General features: G+C 32.1%; 1 protein-coding gene across 1 annotated transcript in view; it reads right to left on the bottom strand.

The window, feature by feature from the left end:
* Positions 1–25,282, bottom strand: part of LOC118188203 (tachykinin-like peptides receptor 86C) — a 261,837-nt gene that overhangs the window by 57,581 nt on the left and 178,974 nt on the right. The window contains exons 2-3 of the mRNA XM_085810297.1: positions 15,339–15,554; positions 13,398–13,548 (exon numbers count right to left, since the gene is read on the bottom strand). Of these exons, the coding sequence (XP_085666423.1) occupies positions 13,398–13,548; positions 15,339–15,554 (367 nt within the window). The remainder of the gene's footprint in view (positions 1–13,397; positions 13,549–15,338; positions 15,555–25,282) is intronic.

Here is a 25,282-nt window from a genome sequence, read left to right as displayed (position 1 = left end):
AAGTTTTAGTCTGAAAGACTTTTGAAATGTAGTATTTCAATGTAGAAGAATTGGCACTTGCTTGGAAAAGAATAGAAGTTAACAATGTACTACTAATGTATGTTTTAAAATGCGTAAAAGTAACGGCATGTTAATATGTTCTTACATACAATGTGAACTATTATTTTAAATGTTAAGAGATACTGTGATATGGTAAAAGTGAAAGTAATGCCAAAAATTTTAAACTTATTCGTGTGACTGAAAAAAAAAAAAAAAAAAAAAAAAAGAAAGAAAAAAGAAAAAAAGAAAAAAAGAGAAAAGTATTGTGAACATGTGTTAAAGGTTGAATGAATGTAGTTAGGCTCTCTGACGCTACACTTCAGAGTTAGCCATTTTCAGAATAGTACCTCAGGGTTTAGAGATGAAGATAGGGTGTGTTACGAGGTCTTGCTATGTTGAATTTTAACACGTTATTGTTTTGATTGTAGGAGGCAGTGTTGAACACGTATACATAAACACATTTGTGTTTGGTGTTTTCTTTTACAACACATGTCAGAGAGCACGGGGAGAGATAATTAAAATAAAGTCATTAATGAAATAAGAATGTTAAGAGAAACATAAATATTCATGTTACTTGCCATTTCATTGTGTAACATTTCATTAAACTAGTTTTCCTTCCAGATCTCTGGAAGGAACCAGATTTGAACTAAAAGGTCCTGTTTAGATGCAGTACATATGAAAAGTGATTGTCCATGGAGCTGATAATGTAAAAACAAATTTATTTTAAATTTCTAGTTTCTAGTGAGAAATGTTTGTAAAAGATTGACCTCGCGTTAGATTCTAGAGCTAAAAGTTTTCAACAAGATCGTTTTAGACCTCAGTTTCAAACTAATTAACTCTGGCGGGAAGTATGTAAGGATCTTAAGTTTTACTAACGTTTATTTTATTTTAAATCTTTACTATCACTTCTTATTTTCTACTTCCGGCCAGAATTAAAAGCTTTAACTTATTTATGCAAATTTGTCTGGCGAACGCCAAGTACTTAAGTTGTGGCTTTTTGCCAAGCAAGAGAGAGGAAGGAGTTAGTCGAAGCAGGCCGCTTGCCTTAGCAGTTTTTACTCGGTTGCTGGTTGCCTTCCAGGCCAGAGGTTTAATCCTCTTAATAATTTTAAACGTATTGTAGTGTTAACAGTTCTCTGTACTACATACGGCTTCCTATTAATATACGGCCAATCTTCCACGTAGGCCCTTGTTTATTATTCCAAAGTTAAGTTAGAGTTTAGTTAATATTTTTATATTCTTACGTTCAGACCACAAGTAGTTGGTCTCTGTATTCCGAAGTACGGAAATTATTGTAAAGAGTGAAAAATAAAGGGTTTCGTATACCCTTCCTGTGTATCTTGTCTACTTCCTACATTTATTGAACATAGCTTTAGTAAGCTCCCTGTTCCGAGTCAGGTTCTGGAATGTTCCCCAAGCAAGTAAGGCGGAACATTGAACCTGATATCTTTAACTTTTATCAAACCTTCGTTTAAATCTTAGTTCATTAAAATTCTTTTTTTCATTTATCAGCAGCTCATTTGGTTAAAAATAAGTACATTTTTACAAATTTATGTTGCGGAAGCTCAACTTCAAAGTATTTTTGAATAAATTAATAGACGAGAATTTTTAACATTAATTATCTATACGCTGAATTTAGTTACAGTTAAAATTTTTGTTATTTATTTTTGCGTAATTTCTATTCCATTAGTTATTAGTCAGAAAGGAAATAAGGATATTATGAAAGAAAAATATATCTCTACATTTTGCAGATTCTCAGTTGGGAGAAATCTAGCATGTGTACAGCTAAACATGATCATTATACCACAGGCCTTAACCCTCATATTTCTAATTTAAATGGTCTATGAGCGCTTATCAGGCTTCAGTTTTGGACGTTTTAGTTTGAAGTCTTATGATAAAATAGTTAGGTTATCTTGCATTGGAAATGATAATGACATCACTTAGCAACTAGTAAACTGTTAGAATCATCCGAAAATTTCCAGATAACGTTAACGTATAATAAGTATAACAGTGATTGGATCTTTTAGTAAAGCCAGCACTGATTAGTTGAATGTAAGAGACATGAGAGACATTGTTTAAAGAAAGAATTGATGAATGAAATGAGGTTTTCAATAGAATGTAATATAATTAAATCATAGATAAGTCCTAGATACCAGCCGCGATTATAGGTCTTAGGGATGTCTAACATAAGAAGGAGCATAATGGCAAACCGCACATTCAGTTGATCAATGTTAAAGTATGAGAAATTCTTTAACATTGATCAACTCAACGTGCGGTTTGCCAATAAGCTAAGAAGGATGACGATTTATTTGTGATGAATTGCTGATTCGATACCTTTAACGGTTCTTAGCGGTAGCATAGTTGTTCATAAACCTTTTCTAAATACAAACTATTAAGGGTTAGTTTTCGAAAGACCGGAGGCATTTATCTGTATTCTGCAGAAATTACCAACTCAGAAAAGAGGTTAATGAGACTGTAACGAGCAATATCTTCACGACTTTTATCTGGATTTGGAAGCCGAAAGATGATTGGGTATTTTCGGCATGATAGGGCCGTATTGCTTCTGATTTATTAAGCATAACGAATTGCTCAAAGGAAACAGCTTGAAGATCTTCCTTTTAATTCCAGTGTCCGAAAAACAGCAAACATGTTTTTTAAGACCTAGTTTTCATGTTTATTTTATCTTTAAATGTTTCGAGAAGGTAGACAGGAAAGAAAATTTTCTTAAATGACTAGAAGATTCATTATAAGATGGAAGATTTGAATTTGGAAATCTGCTTGGCTGAGTCAAACTGGTTCTTAGATTTAAGCGATCCAATAGCAGGGGATACTTGAAAAACAGTTTTTAATATAGTCTTAAGTCCGTAATGTTCTCAGTATCTAAGGCCGTGTTATAGGCCCAGGGCTGCAATTTATCGGAACATAATCAGAGATTGACTCAGTTACGTTACTGAGTTACTGAGCACCATGAGGTTGTTGGTAGTAGAAATAAAAATATCCAGAATATCTAGATTACTGTTGTGAGAATCCGAGTTGTATGTTGGTTCATCTATTCCAAATAGAAAATATTGATAAAATGCCATGAACTGATGAATTCCGTTTGCGTAAATACTTGACAAGCTACATCTCCAAAACCTTTGTATTAATGTCTCCTCCAAGAATAGGTGTGTGGGGGGGGAGTTGAGTATTTGGTTAAAAGGACAGACATTAATTCTGTTATCTAGTAGATCTAACCACCTTAGAATGTTTATCGAGACTTCCAAAGCTTCATAAATCTTGCATTTAGCATTGCTAAGAACGCAAGAAGAATATGAGTGCTTAGTATAAATTGCAACCATCTCCCATCTGTACTGAAATTTATGACAATGATAATTGTGATATCTTTCTCTGTGACAAGGAAAATATTTATGATATTCTAAAATGTCTTTAAATTCATCGATTTTTAAGTCTTATGCTTTGTACATTTTAAAGTTTCAGATGAACAGATAAACGAACTAATCTGCTGTAATTAGCAATATCTGACAACAGTTTTCATGCCTGTTAACTGCTCAGTCTATGACAGTATTGATGTTCTTTACCATTTGAGGACATTCAAAACCTCTTCGGTTACAGACGTGGTTGCTTCCATGGTTTATTCACAATGAAACATATTCAGTGTATGCTTTTATGGCCATAAAACAGTAATATACTCCTTAGAAAAGGAAGTGGAGCCTTTATTTGCAGAAAATTTAGGGAAAGCAGAAAAATTTTCCAATTACCTGTGTGGGTTCTGTCAAAATTTGCAGACAAACAAGGAAAATTGGAAGAGTTTTCCTCTTTTTCTACAACTACTTAATTATTACTACTTTTCTATTATTACTTAAATTACCAATTGGTAACTTAAACTCTCTCATTACTAAGTTTGTCAATGATTTACCTAACCTCGGTACAGTGAAAGACAACGCAAGACAACTTTGAGGTGGCTAATCTTAGATAAGGTATAGTTACAGTATTCGTAGCTGTTGCTGTCACAGCATGTAGCAGATAACCTGCCTATAAGTTTGTGAATCGAATATCTTAATATTGCATTTGCAATGATTTGCAAAGTTTTGTTTTCTAATCTTGATTTCTAAGTTATAAAGAGGCTGAGAACGTTTTTTTCCATCACAATTTGCAGTGTTGGACAGCAATTTGAAGGACCTTAGAACTGCGTTTGGAAAATTGGAAAGAAGAAGGAACCTTCTGTTTCGTTTCTTGTTCATCACTACTAATAGGATTTGAATTTTTTATGGGATATTAAAAGTCATCCTAGTCATGAGCATTCGGCCTTCGTTGTACTTTGCTGTATGAATATACATCAGCCGCGCTTGGTTGTTCAACGTACTTATTTCAAGCTATCGCAAGTAGTTCGAAACATAAGTGATTTTGAAGAGGCTTCAGAGTTAATTTCAGACGCTTGAGCTTCTGAAATTTTAGAATATTAGATTTCGATTTTTCTTTGATTTTTTGATGAATTCAACAGTATTGGTCAGTTAAGGGTTGGCGAGTAATTCACTATCCTCAGTCGTTTGCCAGAGCAAATGTATTTATTGCTGTAAGCGGAAATATTAATTTTATTTTGATTCGTGGTGTTCTAGAGACTTTTCAGATTAGCCGAAGGAGAATTTTTGCTGATCCTGGCATGTGACGAATTTGATTATAGGAAATTACACTTGACTATGATTATCTTTACTTGAGCATTTTGATTACTGCAACAAGCGTCAGTCTGGTCCAAACAGACTGACGCTTGTTGCAGATTCCACAACAACGTCTCCCGCAGTAGTTTTGCCATTGGCGATGAGTTCATCTATATTTGGAATTTTATGTTTAGAAGTTAAAAAATATAAGAAAAGTTAAGGCCATGAGGAAGTTAAAATACGTGAGAACAGAGTTAAACCATGAAAAGAGAGTTTTTACCAAAATCAATCATAATGAAGTCGTTCAGACAGAAAAATAGAAAACATTATGTCAAAGAAATTTAAATTGATTAGCTGAAAACTATCAGTTAGAAAGTTAGTCCACTTAAATCCAACCTTCAATTTACTTTAAGTTAACGTCCATAAATTTCGGCTGAAGTTAAAGATAATTCATAAGAATGAGTAATCTTTTATCATCGACTACTTGAACAGAAAGTCGCAGCTTAGTTTTAGGAAAGAAATTAAACAGTGTCTTTATTCAGAACTATACAATGAGTCGCTTTGTAAGAAGAGTACCAATAGCTTTTGACTTTTTCGTGTGGTTTGGTCGAAGAGGAGAGGATGGGAGACCCTCGGATCCCCTCCCCCGGGATGCTATTCCTCAAAATTGGATTGCAAGTAGAAGTATAATCTTCTTGAGGCTCTGGCAACCATTCTTTCATGAAATTCATGACCAAAACAAGAACCAAGGTACTTTTTTTTATTTAAGATTAATGTCAAATAGTGGCTAACGTCTAGCGAAGGTAAAATACTCAGCGAAGTTAACAAGCAATCGATTTTTTACTTATTAAATATTCATTCTCATGACCCACGGAGGTAATTGATTTTCATAAACAAATGATATGTCAGATAATTTATGGACATGTCGTAAAGTTTCATTCTTTTAATCATAGTCCCATTGTAAGTAACTTATAAATTATTAATCTAGTTCGCGTGACGAGGAAGGTGTTAACGCTCATTATTATAATATCTTCAAGTCTGATCTAAACTTTCAAGTTCAAAAACAAGGCATTTTAGTTTGCGATAGAAATGGCAAAAGCCATATGAAATGGAGAGGGAAACTATGTCAGATCAATTCCTATTAAATTACACGAAAATTCAATGCGTATGCTAGTCTACATATTTAAAGAATGCAGAAGAAATTTTTAGAATAAAATATATAACATGATACGTTGCACAAATGTTAAACTATATAGTATTTCCTTTAGTTTAGCGCAGAATTACAAACATATGTTTTGGTTTGAATTTTTATTAGGAAATTTTCTCCAGGAAAGATGAATTTTAAATCCAAGTCTAAAGGTAATGTTTTCACTGCCACAAAATAATATACGATAACATTTACAGAGTTACTGAATTCATAAGAATTCAGAAGAATCTTTAAAACTAAATAATTTCCTAATTACTGAACATGCCATCTGTGTCAGTGTTCAAAATTATTAGCTTAGATAAAGTTAAGGAATAAAATTATTAATGATATTCAGGCTTAACATTAGTTGCACTAGCTATGTGTTTGACAACTGAATTAGCTGCAAAGAGTATTTGATAATCGAAGCAGTTCACTTTACCCTTGATTAATTATGTTATCAGCTATTCTATTTAGAATCCTGACATGAGCAACATTTTTAAAACATATTTGTAATTATTTTGGAATTTATTTAAGGATTTAAGTTTATTTTTCCTCTTGCAAATTTCCATTATAAATGCTAAAATGAATAAGTATTATGTGATATTCTTACTGACTTTTGTTGGGAATTTATGTGAATTTGTAGTTGCGGTGGATCTGAAAAATGATGTCACAAAGGTCTTTAACGTTGGTCTCGAAGCAGATCTGATACTTATTTTTTGTTTTGTGAATTCTAATTTCAACTCCTCGTGTTTTCGCAAAGTAAACCATGACGCTTACACAAGTAATTTAAAGCACCAACAAAATAAGCAAATGAGCAATAGCACTGAAAAAGGAGAAATTATTAAAACAACATTAAATAACTTAAAGTAATAAACAATAAAACTTAAAAGGAAATATTAAACAAACAAACAAACAAAAATCTGAAAGCTTTCAGATTTTATATTTCGCCCAACAGGGCGTTTTTTAACATTTTGTGTGTTACCTTTATTTATTAAATATCATGTTCTTTGCACTTAAGCGACAGCATTAAATTCAAATCAACTGCAGTATCACATAATATTTGAAAGAGCATATCCTTAGAATTTCTGATACACAGTCTCGTGCGCCGGAGATAAAATGTTTTTTTTCTTTCTTTTCTCTTTAAAAATTTTTTTAGTACAGTGTCCTATTGCTCGCTTTGAAATTGTTCAGTCTGTTAAACAAAAATTCGTTAAACTTTTAAAAAATTTGAAATAGATAATAAAACAAATTCGAACTTTCAAGTGCCCATGTTTGGTTGGAGGACTACGTTATTAAAAATTTGATGGCTAGAGGCATCGTTGGTTTTTCACAATGCGAGAAATATTCATGTATTCATGCAGATTCATTATTATTGAGTTTCCGTATATATAATACATAGTGAGAATATTTGGTTTCAATAGTTTGAAAAGTGAAGCAACGCAGAAAAGTGAAACGACGCAAAATGCCATTTTGTGACTAACAGTCCTTAAGGTCTAAAGCCAATTTGGGCTAAGAATGAGATTCCGAAAAGCAGAAATTGTCTCTTTAGTCCGAAGATGTTCAGAAAATATTAGTTCGCAAGATACAGACAGGTGCTTCAAAGTTGCATGAATTTTCGTCCTCTGCTGGACATAATGCATGCACTCAAGAAGAATTGATTAGCATCCTTATAGCCGCAAATGAAGCTTCACAAAGCACTTCAAACAAGACCAAATCGCTTTAAATAGCTCTTTAAATTATCATATCCAGTCAACAACTGAGTTGTTTTAAAATCTGTTGAAAACCGAACAAGTTTTATTCTGTGCAAAATTGCCGAGAAAAAGATTTTGGTCCACTGTGCTTTTGGTGAAGTCAGATGTTCTCTGTTTAACATAGAGACGGCATCATTTCTATAAAAGTGCCACCAATGAGTAACAGGAGCATGGAGATTTAAACCAATGTGACGTTTCGTGGCTAACTTTGCCAAAGCAAACAGCCTTTTGTTTCCAAAATTTCCAGGATCCCCGAACGTGAGCAACATTAATGTCGATATCAAAGTCTTAATAATAACTTGAATTTCACCAGCAAGTTTCTCTGAAGCACTAACGTTCTGTAATAATTGTAGCTTAGAAAAATAATCACTACATATTAAATTGCACATTGAGCTCAAACTATTACAAAAATTGTAAAAAGTGCCGTATTAAGTTTCTAACGGGGGTTACACAAAATTGAAAATAGGACTTCATTCATATAAGTTACTTTTAATGAAAATTTAAGTAACGCCTTTTGAAACTTTTATTATTATTTAGAATACAAACATTAATAAAATAATAATTGTTTAAAGGCGAAAAACGTTGTTAGCCATCTTATAAAGAAAACTGAATATTGATATGATGAACTGAAAAATGGCTGAAAAATTATTAAAATATAAGCCCATACTTAACACTGCGTCCGTCGGGATTTCTAACCATATGCAGCTCTTAAAAATTTCGGGAATTTGTTGTTGAACTATATTACGATTTGTTGTAGAACTGTTGTTGATTTAGGGTAAGTGGGAAGAAAACGATGCTCAATAATAAAGCTTTAAATACAATATATCAAGCGAGAATACAGTAGTAGATCGGTATACTGCGGGCTCAGCGAGAGCGCAAAAAACTTAAACAAAGCCTCTTGGAGGACAGTTGAAATCTTAAACCATTCGGACTTTTTATAAACGTTTTTATTGCTTTCTTATTTCTTAATCTTAATACCAATCCAAGTCTTCAATATGTTTCTATTCATTCATTAAAGATGGTTATGTTTGCATAATGTTTTCTACCTCCTCTTTTTCTTTTAAATTCTGAATTGTGTCGTTACGTGAAATTACTCGATGAAACAGCAACTGCTAGACACACGAATATTAAACGCTGAAAACAGAAGTTCTGCATAGATATTTGGAGATGTCACGTACCTTTCGCAGGCTATACACCAGTGATGAAATGTGGCATGGAAGCGGATTTAATTGCCTTATTATGACGAAATTCACTTATGCTATTTTCCAACAATATACATACTATATCTTGTTAAAGATTTAATAAAATATTTTCATTAAAAATATTATTATTTATTTTTATTTCTTTCTGTACGGAGGTGGGTCCCACCAAATTATGGATTTTAGACATTTGTTATTATTCGTTTGTAGTTAATCCGGCACTGCCCTCAAAACGCATTTCTTTTCCTCAGAAAATTAAGAAAGTTTTGGCAATATTTTTTGTTGCAAAATTTCTTTTGAAACACTTTCATCATATAGTTCATACAGGTCTATAAATAGCCGATAAGTAATTTGCTTTCGAATTAGAAATAGCCTAGATGATTCTTAGCTTCCTTGTTTAAAGCAAATGAAATTTTGAACTGGTGTGGCTTATTTTGGAGTTTTTATTATTACACTTTATTGGCCCTACAGTATAATTAATTGAATTTATTTCAACAATTATTTGAATAACAACAATTATTTCAATTTGCTGAAATTATTCGCGTTCTGCTAAGCGCATGTAATAGGAACCACTGCGGGAACTTGAATTATTTCCGTGCTCGGTGAAATAATTCATATAATTCATTTTTCTGGAATTGTTTACAAGTCCTATAATAGCAGGTTTACTAAGTATAAAAGATTTCAAGCGTTTTTAAAAATTAATACAAAATATATAAATTAATACTGTGTTAAAGAACGACTTTTTAACGAAATTTTTTATATTATGAAGTAACGAAAGTCAAAATAAGAGGAACAGTTTATAAAAATGTAAATTACAGGAAACGTTTAATAAGAATTGTACAGCTATAAAGATTGAAAACACGACGTGAAGATTTTAATAGATTTGCAGCGCTGAAAAGGAATTTAGAGACATTTACACATTCGTTTAATTTACAGATTTACTTTATCTTACAAACTAGTTTATCCCATCGAGAAGAAAGAGTAAAGTGGACGTCGAGGTAAAAGTGGACGTAATCTGTTTTAGGAATGCCTCAGAAAAGAAATCTTCCATTTTCGTCTTGGTCTAAGCCATTAAAGTAAATGGAACACTTTTTTCAGAATCCTTATTTTGCAGTTGTTGCTGGTAGATCATTTTGTAAGGATAAAAGCGGATTACGTTTTGAAGAAAATTCCTCACAACTGGATGCAAAGCACCCAAATACATCGTTACTATCCGCGCTCCGATTGGCCCAGATGCGTCATTCCTGATTAATGAGGAAACCAAGCAGCCTATCTCATCTCTTGTAACAGGATACGACGAGCTAACGCTTTTTTGCCATAAAAGAAACAAGTTTCCTTCAAATACAGCAAAGAAACATCCAGTTATGTCGACACATTTAATCATTTGCATAACGACATTGATATGGCTTCTTGATGGGCGATAAGGAAACTAAATATGTACTGTAGTAAATGAAACAAAGGAAGCAATTATCTGCTTTCCCGAAAACGGATTGCAAAAGGAATTCAGAAGAGACTTTTTCGTGACGTCTACACATACGTACGTATGTATGTATGTATGTGGCATAAGTTAGAAATGAGGAACTGTAGAACTTTGAAATTTTGTATATGGAACTGCTATAACATGTAGTTAAGCACTTCCGTTTTTCGTTGCAATCGGCCGAACCAAGTATATTAAGTATTACAGAAAGTAGTTACAACAAAAATATTCCAAATCATTTTATTACAAAATGCTGCAGAAATATTTCGTAATTACATACAAAAATTATGAATTTAGAACCTAAACAACAAAGACGTGAAAGAAATGAAATATAAAACTAGTACGATCCCTAAAGCTCCTCCCCCCCCCCAAATGCAAAAAGACCATATCACCTAAGTGTATTTAAACCAGAAGAAAGGCCTAAAACAAAAGAGATAGAAAAATATATAAAAAAGGAAAGGAAGGGGAACACAGTAAAAATCGGATCAAACGTTTTCAAGAGCAGTCGATTAGATTTCAACTGAGTCAGCTTGTTAGGAAAACCATTGTGTTTCTGTTCACCCAAAATTAACTGATGAACTATTTTAAATTATTGAATCATCATAGTTCATCAAAGTTTTAAGTGCCTCCTCTACACAACAGTTCTTCAATCCATAATTCACAGGAATTAAAGGATTGCACTGATTTTCTACTTAATTTCTTTCATGCCTTTATTGTTCAATTTCTACATTTTTACATTTTTTTCATACAATTTTTACATACAAAACATACAAATATTTACTTTTTTCTTTTTCTCTCTTTCTCTTCTATGTTTTAATTTCTTTATTATTTCTTTATTTTCTAATTTTGTACCTTTAGTATTTGGTGTTTTGATGACTTAGTTGAATGGAATTAATGCTGACTTCAAATTGTAATTCCTAGTTTTTACTTAATTGGCATTTTTGATAGGAGTACTACCATTTCATTAGTTTAATTATGTATATATATTATATATATATTATATGCGCATTTAGATTATGTATATATATATATATATTTTCCCACCTTGCTACCCGGCTCAGCGAGCTCAGTGTTTTTATTCTTAAATGTAAGTAAATCGCGCATTTTTTGCTTTAAAAGTGGTTGAATTATATTGTTATTATTTTTAGGTTAAGGCTTTTATGCCTTTAGTTAATCTGCATGCAATATTTGTAGAATTATCAATAATTTAGACGTGGCACTAGGTCCAACAAGGCCGCCATTTTTTACATGTGAACGTAGAGTAGAGAAATTTAGTCAGTTAGTGCACCACCTTCACTGTCTTTTTTCCCAGTGGGACCAAGAGTTAACTTTCAGTTTTATGTACCGAAATCTTGGTCTTCCTGTCCGCTTGCTGAATTTCTTTTTTTTGAGTGGAAACTTTAGTTTTAATTGCAAAAATTATTTTAATTGTTTTTAACTGTATTTAGTGTTTCAGGTTTTTCTCTATTTTACAGTTTTTAATGAACATGTTTTGAGTTTTAACGTATATTTGCCCTGCTGCAAAACTGCGAAATGAGAAATGAATTCATCGAATGAGAAATATAATATATTTCGAAATAATAAGTTTAAATGAAGTGCAGCAAAATATGTTTGGAATTTAATAGTTTGGAATGTCGTGTGGTGTCCACTAGAGATATTTTTATTTAGTGATGAATTCTTCTCATATATCCTCTCTTAATCATTAAAACTGTCATCGTAAGATTTTTAATATTGCAACTATCGGATAAACTGTAAAACAATCATCCCAGTTAATTTTGTTTGGAGTCTCTAAGTTAATGTATAGAATTCAGGCAGTTTTTCAGAAATCAGGCCATTGTTTTAATAATCATACGGTTAATGGCAATAAAGCAGGTTTAAATTAAAATAGTTACTCCTTAACTGTTATCAATATGAAGTTGTTATGAAATGGCTTTCTAAGTGACACAGAAAATTAACGAACTGCATGAAAGACCGTGACACGTATTTCCTTGCTATACTGATAAGAAAGAATAATGTTCGTATGTTCAGCGACAGTGATTTTCTTTGTTAATTCCCCCTATTTCTGTGAAGCTTAAAATAAAAAAAAATAAAATACAAATCTGAAAGGTTTCAGATTTTAAATGACTTACAAAGGGGCGTTTGTTTAACTTTTTGTGTGTTACCATTATTTATTAAATATCATGTTCTACGTACTCAAGCCATAAAATTCAGTTCAACAGCTTTTATTATGCCATTATTACAAATATATTTTCGTTAAAATATTTCGAATTTAATCTATGAATAATAAATTCGGCTATTTGTAACTCGAATGGTATTACGAAATTAGACCCATTTACCACAAACCGATTTGTGACGATGATAGCTGGAATGGATAATTATAGAACTTAGTGGATGCAATTTTAGGTGCAAGAATGTAGTAACATATTCCTTTGCAGATGCATTTTATTATTCAGCCCCTTATTTACATTGATAAATATGATATCGTATCTACGTTCCGAAATCAAACTCTGCGAAGGATATTGTTATAAAGTGCCAAGGAATATAGTAATGGCTTGCAGAATTTTGAGTAGACTTTACGTACTTTTGAGTTTAATGCCATTAAGCTGTTAAATATTTGTGGCATTCTGAAACAGTAGATTTTGGATTGGGATGTTATTGAAAAGTTTTATTTAACTTAACTTTAATAATTTATTTTATTTAAAGTTTTATTTTTTAAAGTTTATGAAATCATTTCGAATTAAAAACACTGTATGTTAACTTTGTAAATTTTTTATTAAAAAGTTTGTAACTGATGTAATTTTCCAATTTAAAATGGCATTGCATTTTCAATTTGTTTTTAAAGCCAGGTGTCCGAAACGCTTTTCTGAAGCATTTGTTGGCAGTGACACAAACTAGCAGTTATTTAATCGTTTTAGGACTGAAAAGCGTTGCTTAGGTTACACCACAGTGTGTAGAACGATATTATGCCACGAGAAACAGGAAACTGGCCTATGATAATCACCATAATGTTAAAGACGGCATGTATTTTAAATTGAAATGAGGGATATAAAGAGCCATAATAAAGGGCAATAAAAAATTATGAAGCCTTACCCTTTGCTTTGCTTTTACGACTTCATTCTGGCGGTCTGAATTCTCGCCAATAACTTTACTTCCCCACAAAATACATCCTACCCATGTATATGTGAAGGCCATGCACACCATTGGAATGACATACGTTACGATGAAGAATATGATATTGTACCTAAAAAGAAAGTAACAACAAAAAATTAGCATAATTTTCATACATTTAAAGATAAATAGTATGCTACATTATTCGGATACCAATGTAAGAAGTGTAATAATACACTAATATACGCTATTTCAAAGTTTCAAACTTTCAACTAAGATGTGTAAACTAGAGAAGGAAAGTATAGAAACCAAGTTAAAGAAATTGTGAGCGAATGTCATAATTCCCATTCTTAGATAATTGAAGAAAATGTAACAATAACAATATTAAATCTATACGATTCTTATATAAAATTTTAAATTGTAACTTCTTTTAAATTGGGTAAGTAATTAAAAAAATGTTAATATTGATATTATTAAAGTGCATTTTACCGTACTAATATTACACAAAATAGAGTCAAATAACAAAGAAGTTAAAATTATAAAAAGTTTTTTTAATAATAAAGTTCTGTATACAGTGAATCAGAAATGTCGCTTCATGTTTTATATGAAGTTTAAAGGCCAAGCAAGTGACGTGAGTAAAGGATACTTGAAAGCCAAGTTTTGAAATTAAAGACCAGTACATACCAATGTCAAATAGACTCACTTTGTGCATCAAACTGTTCGCTAATTCAAACGCTGGCAATCCATATTGGAGTTGCTACACCGGCACTACTGCCAATCCTTTCAGGAGTGGCTTCTGGATGTTTCTCACTGTAGTAGGCAACAACGCTGTATCAAATCCGCGTGTCATCTGCCTCATGACCTCACTGGCATTGGAGGAAACTATTATTTAATTAGCTGTATTGGTGCCTAAAATGATCTAGGCAACAATGAACTGCTACACGGGAGACCACAAATGCAAATACCTTTGTTGCAACTTTGACTGCTACTGTATGTTCAGATAAAATTTTGGCTAATGATGTCAGCTATAGTGCATGGTATTTATTTAAAATGAAAAAAAAATGAAATTTCAAATATAATGTGCGTTTCCTTACATCGACAACACAACTAACACATGCTACATGTTTTACAATACATATAAGTGATAAGTGACTGGAGACGTGGGCACTGTCCCTTTACCATTGTGGTTAATCAGTACAGCACCACGCCCGCCACTATTTAGAGAAAAGCATTAACACATGTAACTAGTATTACATAATAATAAAGCATGTACATAGCAGGAGTAATTACATCTAGAAGAATAGGATATAGACTATATAACATATGTAATATTTACAGATTGTTGAGCGTCCCCACTACCTTCACAAGTGACACTATACCAGAGGTACATATACATACGCATACTAAAAAATGCGTGCACATATTATGTGACATATAAGATAAAAATAGTACACTAGTTCAATATAGAAATGCGGATGTAATACATAGAGCAAATCGAAGTAATGGAATGTAGAGTCATACGTAGAAGACATGCGATACAATCAACTGCTAATAAATAACTTGCAAATTACTATATGGTGCAACTATTATATGAGAAGAGATTTTAATGTTACAGTTGAAAAATTAATACAACTTGTACATATTTATATAGTGTTATTATTGTGGCATTAAACGATGTACATAGCAGGAGTAATTACATCTCGGGGGAGGCAGATATAAACAATATAACATATGCATATTGTTATGCGACCAGATGACATTCCCAATAGTGATGTTATACCAGAGGTACTTATATATGTTTGACGATTTTACGATTTGAACGATATGGACGATTTTACAATACATATAGCAATAGCATTAGCTACATGTAGCCATATTTCTGACACACTTTGAATATAACATATAAACAGAAATGTTACCCACACATGGTCGGCGTACGATTGTCCAGGTTCTCCATCTGGCCAAACTAACAAGCAGAGCGTCCTTTGTCCTTGGTTCACATATTTGTACGTAATTGTGGTTGCGTACAATACAGATGGCACTGAAAGGATAGCACTCAGTGACCATACTAGACAAATGATGGAAAAAGCAAGCGTTTTGGTCATACGTGGACGTAATGGGCGTGTCACTGCCACAAACCTGAGGAGAAAAAAATATTAATTGGTTTTATAATAATTTGAGAAGAACTATTGCACACTGTTTCAGAATTTATCATTATATATTATACATACAGGATCTTTAAATAAAGTAAATCCTTCTAAAAAAATTTAAACGAATGACTGTTTGTTTCTTTCATTTGAATCATGAAATCAGCATGGTTATCATTTGCGTAAAACACTATGGTGATAATTCATTTAATAGACATGAAGCCCTTTATTTGTTTTAGAACAATGTAAAGCATAAATTCAATAATCGCTATAAAATGCACACCAGGTTTTCAGCGTGTGCTTCGAGAAAAAAAAACGGAACAGTTTCATAAATCTGAATATCTGGTGACATGAAAGTTAAACATTTGAAGTAAGTTTCAATGACCTGATGAATAAAGGAGGCAGAAAGTATTTCTTCTGATAAATGGAGAATTGCGGTTGTTTTTGCAATGTATGTATGCCTATTAATGAACTATATGGATCTATAATAACGTTAAGATAATTGTATCTTATGGGGATTTTGGTGAAGTGGAGTGTTTTTAAGTAAATTTTTCTAAGAACATTTACGAAACTATGTAGATGGGGATGTACTAAAAACATAATTTTAATTGAAAGAACATACAGAAGTCATGGAGAATATTGATATCCGTTATTATGGATGAAGATTTCAGAAGCAAAACTTTTTGTGTATGCTGAAAGGTTTATTTTTCAGAATTTGATACTGAGCCTTGGATTTGCAACATGTGTTAAAACTCTATTACTGCTGAAAGTTTACAGAAAAAAACTCTGGATTTTATGCAATACACTTTCTTTTAAATAGGAGATATAAATCTCTGAAAATATTTAGAAGTATCATGAAAAACAGCAATTTGAAAGACGCGTTCATGTTGAAAGATTTGTGCTTTACCTTCTGCATTTTAAAAAGTGCTTAAATCTATGCCAAGTTGAGTGAATAAAGCTTAAACGTATTTTAACACATATTACACATGCTACATGATACAAGTGACACATGCTACAATAAACAGTATAATCTGAAGTCTGTGAAAGAAAAAAATGAAATCCAATCACATTGAAAAATATAATCATACACGCTTTAATAAAAATAGAGTAATTATAATTATTAATTAAATAAAATAATTATAATCAAATTTTAAAAAAGAGAACTACTCTTATTTCAGATTTTGTTTAATTGCTTTTGCTATAACAGATTTTAAGCAAGAACGAAAGTTATTGGGAATCCGATTCGATATATATATCATAATTTATAAATGACTATAAGTATTCTAATTAGATTATAAGCAGACGTTCCTGATTGAATAAGTAGAACCATTTTAAATTCTTGGGGATTATATAAGAGTAGCAGAATAAACCGAAACTATGCTGAGGAATTTTAAAGTTGATCGAAAGTGAAAGAAAAGCTAACATTCCCTGTAAAGCAAGATTTCTAGCAAGAGCTAAACAGAGGCAGGAAAAGCATAATAAACATTTCGATATAGTTAAACACTTGCAGATTAGTTCCGAATAATGATAATTCTCAGTAGCTTAGCGAATTGTTTCAGAATCAGATCACATGATTAATTTGACAAATCATAAGAAAAAGGTAGAAATATTAATAATACCCTTTAACTATCTTCGACTGCATACATATTATTCAATACTGGTTTGGGGATGACAAAGTCGTCTTCTCAAGTAATTTCTGAAATTGTTTAAGTAAACCCTTACTATTCTTTCTTATAACAAAGATTTTTTGCCATAAAGTTAAAACAAAAGGTATTTAGGAGGCCATAATTTAGTTATAAAATAGCAGCAGGATAAAAAATAAATATTTTCTTTCGAAAGCTGCACACGTAATTTGAAAAAGTAATCAGCTTGTAACGCCCTCTTCAAAATTAAAACACAAAATTAAAAAAAATAATAATAATAAATAAATAAATGAAATAAAAAAATAAATTTGATTGCACAAAATTAAAAAAAAAAGATAATGAGCTTGCTTCCACACTTTTAGGTGAGATCTCCTCAACTGAGTTTTTTTTCACATATAATCACGCACCCAAAGACACAGGCAGAGACCACGTGATGCAGTCTGTTATATTTTTCTTCTTTTTTAAGCTTATATTTAATTCACTTACGGTGTTTCACTGCGAATGGATTTTGTTCTCGATTTTGTTTTTAAAATTTAATTTATATTTTTAAATTTAATGTTAACCGATTTTCTCCACTTATTTTTGTTTAACGAACAAAATGAGCAGGTCAGAATTTTACTGTCCGTACCAACGAATACAGCGGAAAAATATAATCAATGAATATGAAAATTGTAAATTAATTTCTGAATTGTTTGCGAGTTTTTGAAAATTACTTGATTTTTTTTAGCAATTTGACTTTCAATGTCAAATTGCTTGACTTTGAAACGTGACAATGGTTTTTGCTTGACTTTTCAAAATTTTCATAGGTCATAAAACAAACTTTTTCCTCTTTTGAAACAAGAATAAATTGATAAGATAAAATTGTTAATTGAGCGACTTTCCATATTTCTTTAAAAAATACTTTGCAGTATAAAGCAGACGGGTTGTTAAAAAGCGTTTCTCGTGAAAAATTGCTTTTCAGTTAGCCATCATGGCACACTTAATCACGAATTTTGCGATCTTGGCGAACTTAAAAATGAATTGACGATATTCGGTTTTTCATTTGAGTTTCAGTAAAATGCTCGTTGCAACGTTGCTGTTACATCCAATTTCCGAAATAGAATATTCGAATCCCAGAATGACATTAAGTTATTAGCCCAGAAGAACTATTAGTCTCAAAACGGGATGTTGCTTTGAATCACTATAAAGTCTGAATCATTTTTCAGCTTGTAACCACCAAATTCTATCGCCCTGTTTTAAATTTAAAATAATTATATAATGAAGAATTTGCATGAATATATGCATGGTTATTCATTGTGAAAATACAGCGATACCTATAACAATCAAATTCTGAACAACGTAGTCCTCTATCCGAATATGGGCGCACAAGAGCGCGAATTTTGAATTTTGATTTCGATTTATTGTGTATTTCAAATTTTGTAAAATTTTAGCGATTTTTTTATTTGCAAACTCAACGATTTCAAAGCCAGCAATGGCAACACTGTACGAAAAAAAAATTTAAGTTTGTCTATCGGAAATTCTAAATATAGGGTTATTCTTAAATAATTTTAGCCCAAATGCTATTGAAACGTGTAAGTGTATGCAAATGAAAAAACGCCCCTTTATGCATAATAGAAAATCTGAATGTTTTCAAATTATTTTTCGCCTTAAACTATTTAAATAAATTATTTTAAAATAGGTAATTATTAAATAAGTTATTTTTCGTAATTAATTTATTTTTCGCCTTTTAAGTTATTAATTACCATATCAATTTTAAATAAAAGCTTATTGTATAAAAAATAATTTTTCATTTTCATTTCATTTCTGAAGTAAGTAAGGTAAGAAAAAAAGTTAAAGCAGAAAATATTTACCCCTTGTGATAGAATTACAGTGATATGCGGATTATGAAAAGAAGTAGTTCTGTGAGTGGGCCGCATAGAGCAAATATATTTCCTCATCAAAATAAAGTTACATTAGTTGTTAAGTGCCTAAAATCAATTTCATAAACAATATTTAGTCTACGAAAAACAAGCGAACAAAGAATAAAAACTAGAAGATAAATAAGAATAGTATAAGAATCTGTGGTCGCATTTATGTTACATTTTGTAACTTGTATTATAAGCTATTATTCAGTTATTTTTAGTTTCCGGTTCTGCTCTGCTTCGTTGCTTTAGAATGTGGAAATTAAATACGGTTCAAATGAAGATGTAAATTAGTTGAAACGTAAATTAATTTCATTATCAGTTTCAAAGCTCTAATTCTCTGCTCCTTCAGCAAATTAACGCCTAGAATTACTATTGCTTTAAATCTAAAGCGTCCTAAGCTGAAAATCTTCAGGCTAGAATCCCAAGTTTTAAGGAGCCTCAGATTCTTTTACTAATTATTCCGAATCTTAATTTTTCTTCATGAAAACAAGAGTCGCATACTGTAAATAAATTAAATCTCTCGCTTACTTGAACAACTGAGAATATTTTATCAGCTTCTATTGCGCGCCTTTCGAGAACACCTAGTGTCTCGACGGCATGTAACGAAGAGAATCAGACTTTATTTGCAAAACAATTCATGGTTTACGGTCTGTTATGCTGAGAACAAAATATAGCACTAGGATAAGCAGACTAGTGCGGCAGATGTTACAAGTCCGTTTAATCTAACATTTCAATATGTATAAGTACAGTATCTCCTAAAGACAAGTGAGCACTGTAATGTGAGTTACCACCAACATTTCACTACGAAACAACAGCGAGAAACATTAAATTATTATAATGGAAAACTGGAATTTATTGCCAGCTGATTTGAGTGATCTAATAGTAAACAACATGAAACGTTTCTCTCAAGTTACATTGTAGAAATGGATGATGACAGTCGGGGTTAAACAAATTTCGTACAAAATTATCATATTGCATTTTAGAACAAATTCATCCTGAATTAATTTTCTGGCGAAAACTGTTTCTCGTATGAAATATTTGTATGCACATAAATTAAGGAAATAACACATATTTTAACAAATTAATAAAAGATCACTTTTATTATTCGATGCAAAGACATGGTTTAAGCAAATACATGAAAATGTCATAAACTAAGGAAATCGTTCATTTTTTCATTCTGTCTGAGAGTAAATTTATCCCTGATTAATAGTGTTTATAGTTGAACATGAGACCACTATAACTGACTCTGCTGTGTTCAAACATTTGGTGAATAATCATGTGCAAAAATGAGAAACTCAATATTTTGATATTACTCTTAAAGGTAAACTTGAACATAGAGTACAGATGCAATCAATTTTACCCAGGTCCGATTTGATAACATAATTTAAAATTCTTTAACTATATTGTCGTAGAGAGGTCAACATATATCAAAGTTACATATAAGTTCATTTTATTATAGACTTGCATGTAAGACTATATTAAATTTACGATAAAATCACAAGAAATGAGTTTAAATGACTTTATCCCAATCTCAACTAAACGCCTTAGGAAATATATACATATTAATATTTTGTCGAGTTCTTATTTTAAAATAACTAGTTATTATAATTTGGATCTTTAACATTTTTCCGGATGCAAATTATCAGAATGCACCAAGAAGCAAATTAGTTTGTAGTGCATTTAAGCTGAGGTTTTTGGATATTGAGAGAGAGTGTTTTTGCCATTCGTGCTTAGATTTATGCCAGCTCTAGCTAGTTGTAACTATCTCGGCTTTGCATGTTCTATCAGCTGATAATTTAAACTTACGATCTATTAGATTATTTGAGGCAGCTTGTAGCTTAGTATTTAATTGCGTAGTCTTAGATTTCTAATCAAGATTTTAAATTTATTTGACTATTCCCACAAACAGAAGTTAGCTGTAGCACAAGATGTGCCACTATTATGTTAAAAGCTCAGTTTAAATAAAAAGGTTGTTTTAAAAATCTTCGTAAGTCCTTGTCATAGTATCTCAGATATAGTCATAGAGCTCTTAGATGTATGCTTGGGTTATAGGGTTAAAGTCCCAGTATTAGACCAAATATAAACTTATAACTTCCTGGACAGTTCTTAGGATGTTTGATGCTGGAGATGGGAAAAACGAGGAGGAGCGCTTACATTAGCCGACTTTCATGAAATCGGAAAAAACAAATACCTAGTGCTAACAGATAACCCACTGAGAGTCAGACTGAAAATGAATTTATGTAAAATGCACTTAACGCTGTCACCGGATCATCGCACATCATCAGTCGGAGCCAGGAGCCGATGCTCTAAGTCGCTAAATCAGGTATTTTAATGCTCACATAACCTTTTCCTTCATTTATTACAGAATTGTCTCGAAGACAGTTTTGGTTCATAATCATTTTTGAGTTATAAATTCGGTATTTCTTCACTCCGATATATCTTTTAGAAGCCTTCTTTCACCTGGCATATGCTTTAGAGTCATCATCGCATTACTCTGATTTCTATTCTCCAGCACAGCGTCGCCTTCTATCAGTTATTTTCCACATTACTCTGATTCCTCGCATTCATTACTAGACACTCTTATACCGGTTATCATCTGCAATCCCCCACTTTTGTTTTCCCTCTTCTTCTTCATTTTCGCTAAACTCCTCATCCCACTCCGAACAAAAAGCAAAAGACAAGAAGTTTCTTCTTTCAACAACATATAATTACTAATTAAAATTTCCTGAAACAACGATGCATCAAGTGAACTTCATTGGCCAAATTCAGCCTCTTACAATCCCCTCTTACAGTAGCAAATTGTAACCACGTAGCGATTAAATTTAGGGACAGCACATATTTTCCTACATTATCTCAAGAAAAGACGAGTAGGTTATTTTTTCTCATCTCATTCTATGTGGTAAGTCTCCGACTACTTTCACGCCCCAACAAAACGTCGCAAAAGAAAATACTGAAAATTGGTGGGAAATGGTCGGAGACGTACCACACCGAACGAGGTGAGAAAAAGTAACCAACTCGCCTTTTATTGAGGGGATGTAGGAACATATGAGCGGTCCTTAATTTTAATCGGCACGTGATTATAATTGGCTTGAAAAAGGTAGTGTATTTATCCGTTTGTTTTCTTTACAGTCCAGGGGAAAATAAAATAAAAAATAAATAATGTAAACAATAAATAGGGCCATGCTCCAAGACAAACCTTTTTTTAAAAGCTGCTTCATCCGTTTACAGCCTGCAACGAAATGTTTTCCCATACATCACGCGTAGGGAGACAGCTTTCACAGGGCACGCCCGTACCTCTAAGAAAACCCATGCTACTTGCGTTTCTCATTAAATTAACAGAAAGCATTCTTACTGTCAAAAACTGACACAGAGAAAAGGATCCTTTTTTAACAATCTAAATATTTAATGTTTATTGGCGCCTACGTCTTACCTTTATAAAACCACTTCTTGATTTTCTTTCAAGCAACATCATTAAAACATTTAGAATCGACCCTGAAGCGAGAAGTTTTACATAAAAATTCATCGGTCTTCAGTAAATTATATTTTTCAAAGTATTATAGATATGATAATCAATAGTGATTATAAAGGATCTGAAATCTTTACAAACAGCATTGAATGTTTCTTGAAGGCTAACCGACTGTCAGAAAGAGTGCTTAATGGAGAAATAAAGGCGACAAGCGACAATGTAGGAAAATAGTGTCTCTTCTTTCATTTTGTTTGTGTCTATTAGAATATGCTAAGTATTCATTTTTGTTACCGCAATGCACTATGCATTCAGAAAGAATACTGGATAGAGTCACAGGTCGTCGGAGAATCCTGCGATAGAATCGTTAAACTAGAGTGCTAGGTATTTGCTCAAATGGAAAACCGTAGGATGATTAAATGCCTAACAAAAGGCGGACAGAAAGGCAGAATTTTGTGCGCAGTATACAAAAAATATAGCAGTATACAAAAAAGTCAATGGTTAATTCAAGTCCCGAGCTTTGAATTACAGTGGGGAGAATTTGGATCTGCTCTCATATCCTTCTAAATCTCCTGATATAACGCTGTGTGATTTGAAGGTGAAAACGTTCAAGTCACACAGCGTTATATCACTTTGAGGGTGTGTTAAGATACGAATATAACTGGTACAGAACAAGAAAGGCATCAATGTTTCTATGATACCCATTAACATGGATATGTTATAAAATCTATGGGTTGAATAGAATAGATATAGAGGCGTTTGAATGAATGCAATATAACCGATAAAGCAATAGGAAAATTCTGGGTTTTCGTTAGCTTTCATGTATCTGTTATTATTGTATGTGTAATGCTTATGAAAACAGAATGCTTAGAAATCCTTAAAGCATGTGTATTATCCCTATATTTTGAATCTATAATTAAAAATAATTATATTTGAAAAACTAATTTGAGTATGCGAACTTGAAGCATATTTGAGTTTTCAAAACCAAAATGAAATAAACAAGCCTCTACCCCGAAAAAAATCAAAAGAAATAGTTGCTATAGAATATTTTCAATAGCGTACTCTCTTACCCTCAGGCATAAGCAACAAACTCTTACCCTCAGGCATAAAAATAGTTTCTTGTTCTCCAAACAGCTCTTCCAAGTCTTCGTTTACTTCTTCGTAAGACCCAAAGAATGGCAAGAATTTATATTTACTTTAATATATTCATGTTAAAGAAAATATAAAGATGGTGAGACATCTCGAGATCATATGTCATTCAAGTGCTTAAGTTCATGATTATCAAAATTTTACAATTACTTTATGCATCCCTTTTCAATAAACAACGAATATTTAACTCAAGAATATTTTAAAAGCATAACGTATGAGGTTTAGTATTTGTTTATAGACACTTCCTATTTGGAACTGAGTTAGTGCGGTTCTACACTGAATAAAGCAAATACCCAAATACTAGAACTCTTAAGTCGATAAGTCTCCTAATCATCCTGTTTTCACCTTCTAATTGCAATAAGCACAACTCGAGCTAAGTAAAAGCTCTTTATTAACGTCTACCTGACGGTTAAACAAAACTAAGACAGTAAAAGAAATTAACTCTTAAGCTTGCGGAAAGTGTAGAATAAACGTTTGAGCCAAATTGACATACGTAAATTTACACATGTCAACGTAAGCTTTCTCTCAGGGCCTAGATATTCGCGAAGCAAATGCGGCTTATCAAAGCTAAGGCCGATAAATCAGTTCGAGTAGTAAGAAGGCAGAAACAAAGTCAGAAAGTCTGGCAAACTCAGAACTCAAAAATCCTGCATTTAATTAACTGCATTCTGATGGGAGTTGATGACAGTAAAGTCAAAATAATAAGATTAGGAATAATAAGCACTAGTTAATATAAGAACCCCATATCGATTTTGTTTTCCAAATAGAGTAAAATATGGGTTGCCAACTAAAATATGTTAAGAGTACTGATAAAAGTATACGATGTTAAACATGTTCTAAATAAGGAAATTATTGAAACGCTACCCACGTAATCAGTTCTGAAATTCTACCAAATCTTAAATCATATAATCTTTAAAATTGTATAATCTTATATAATTTTTGAGAAAGTAGAACAACATGCAGTAATTTAAGACTGAATATTATTTATTTGAATTAAAAAAATAATGTCCTTATTCCCACGTAAATTAAGATAAACTGTCGCCCAGACGGTATAGTGGTTAGGGGAGTGTGCTGCGGTACCGCAGGGCCTGGGTTCGAATCCCGGAGAAAACATAGATGCTTGTAAATGTATCATGTTCGTGCGAGGGGAGCACTGTAAATATGCGGCGACCCGAAAGTCCTCTCGTGTGGTTTGGTGGAAGGGGAGAGGAGTGGGAAACCCTCGGACCTGTAGTGGAAACAATTTGAAGAGTGAACCAACATTTAAGGTTTTCAACACAAAAGGCCAAAACGAAATGAACAGCCCTTCTGCTATAACGCCTTTTGGGCTAATAATAAACTTAAAACAATTGATGGAATCAGATTTTACATTTACGTCCTAGGTTTATTCCAAATAGTATTTCCCCCTGGATTAAGCACGATACAATAGTTATTCCTGAGATATTAAACATTCGGAGTTAAAATTATTAGAATATTTTTAGACAGGAAGATAAACAATAATTCAGGTATGCAATTTTCCTTTTCTACACATTACCTACAATTGTAAAGCTACACATGAAAA

Source organism: Stegodyphus dumicola, chromosome 2 (assembly GCF_044657685.1).
Source record: "Stegodyphus dumicola isolate Sdum_Otavi_A_Nest chromosome 2, ASM4465768v1".
Lineage (NCBI taxonomy): Eukaryota > Metazoa > Arthropoda > Arachnida > Araneae > Eresidae > Stegodyphus > Stegodyphus dumicola.
The sequence above is the reverse complement of the archived record's forward strand: the minus strand, read 5'-3'. Positions and strand labels throughout refer to the sequence as shown.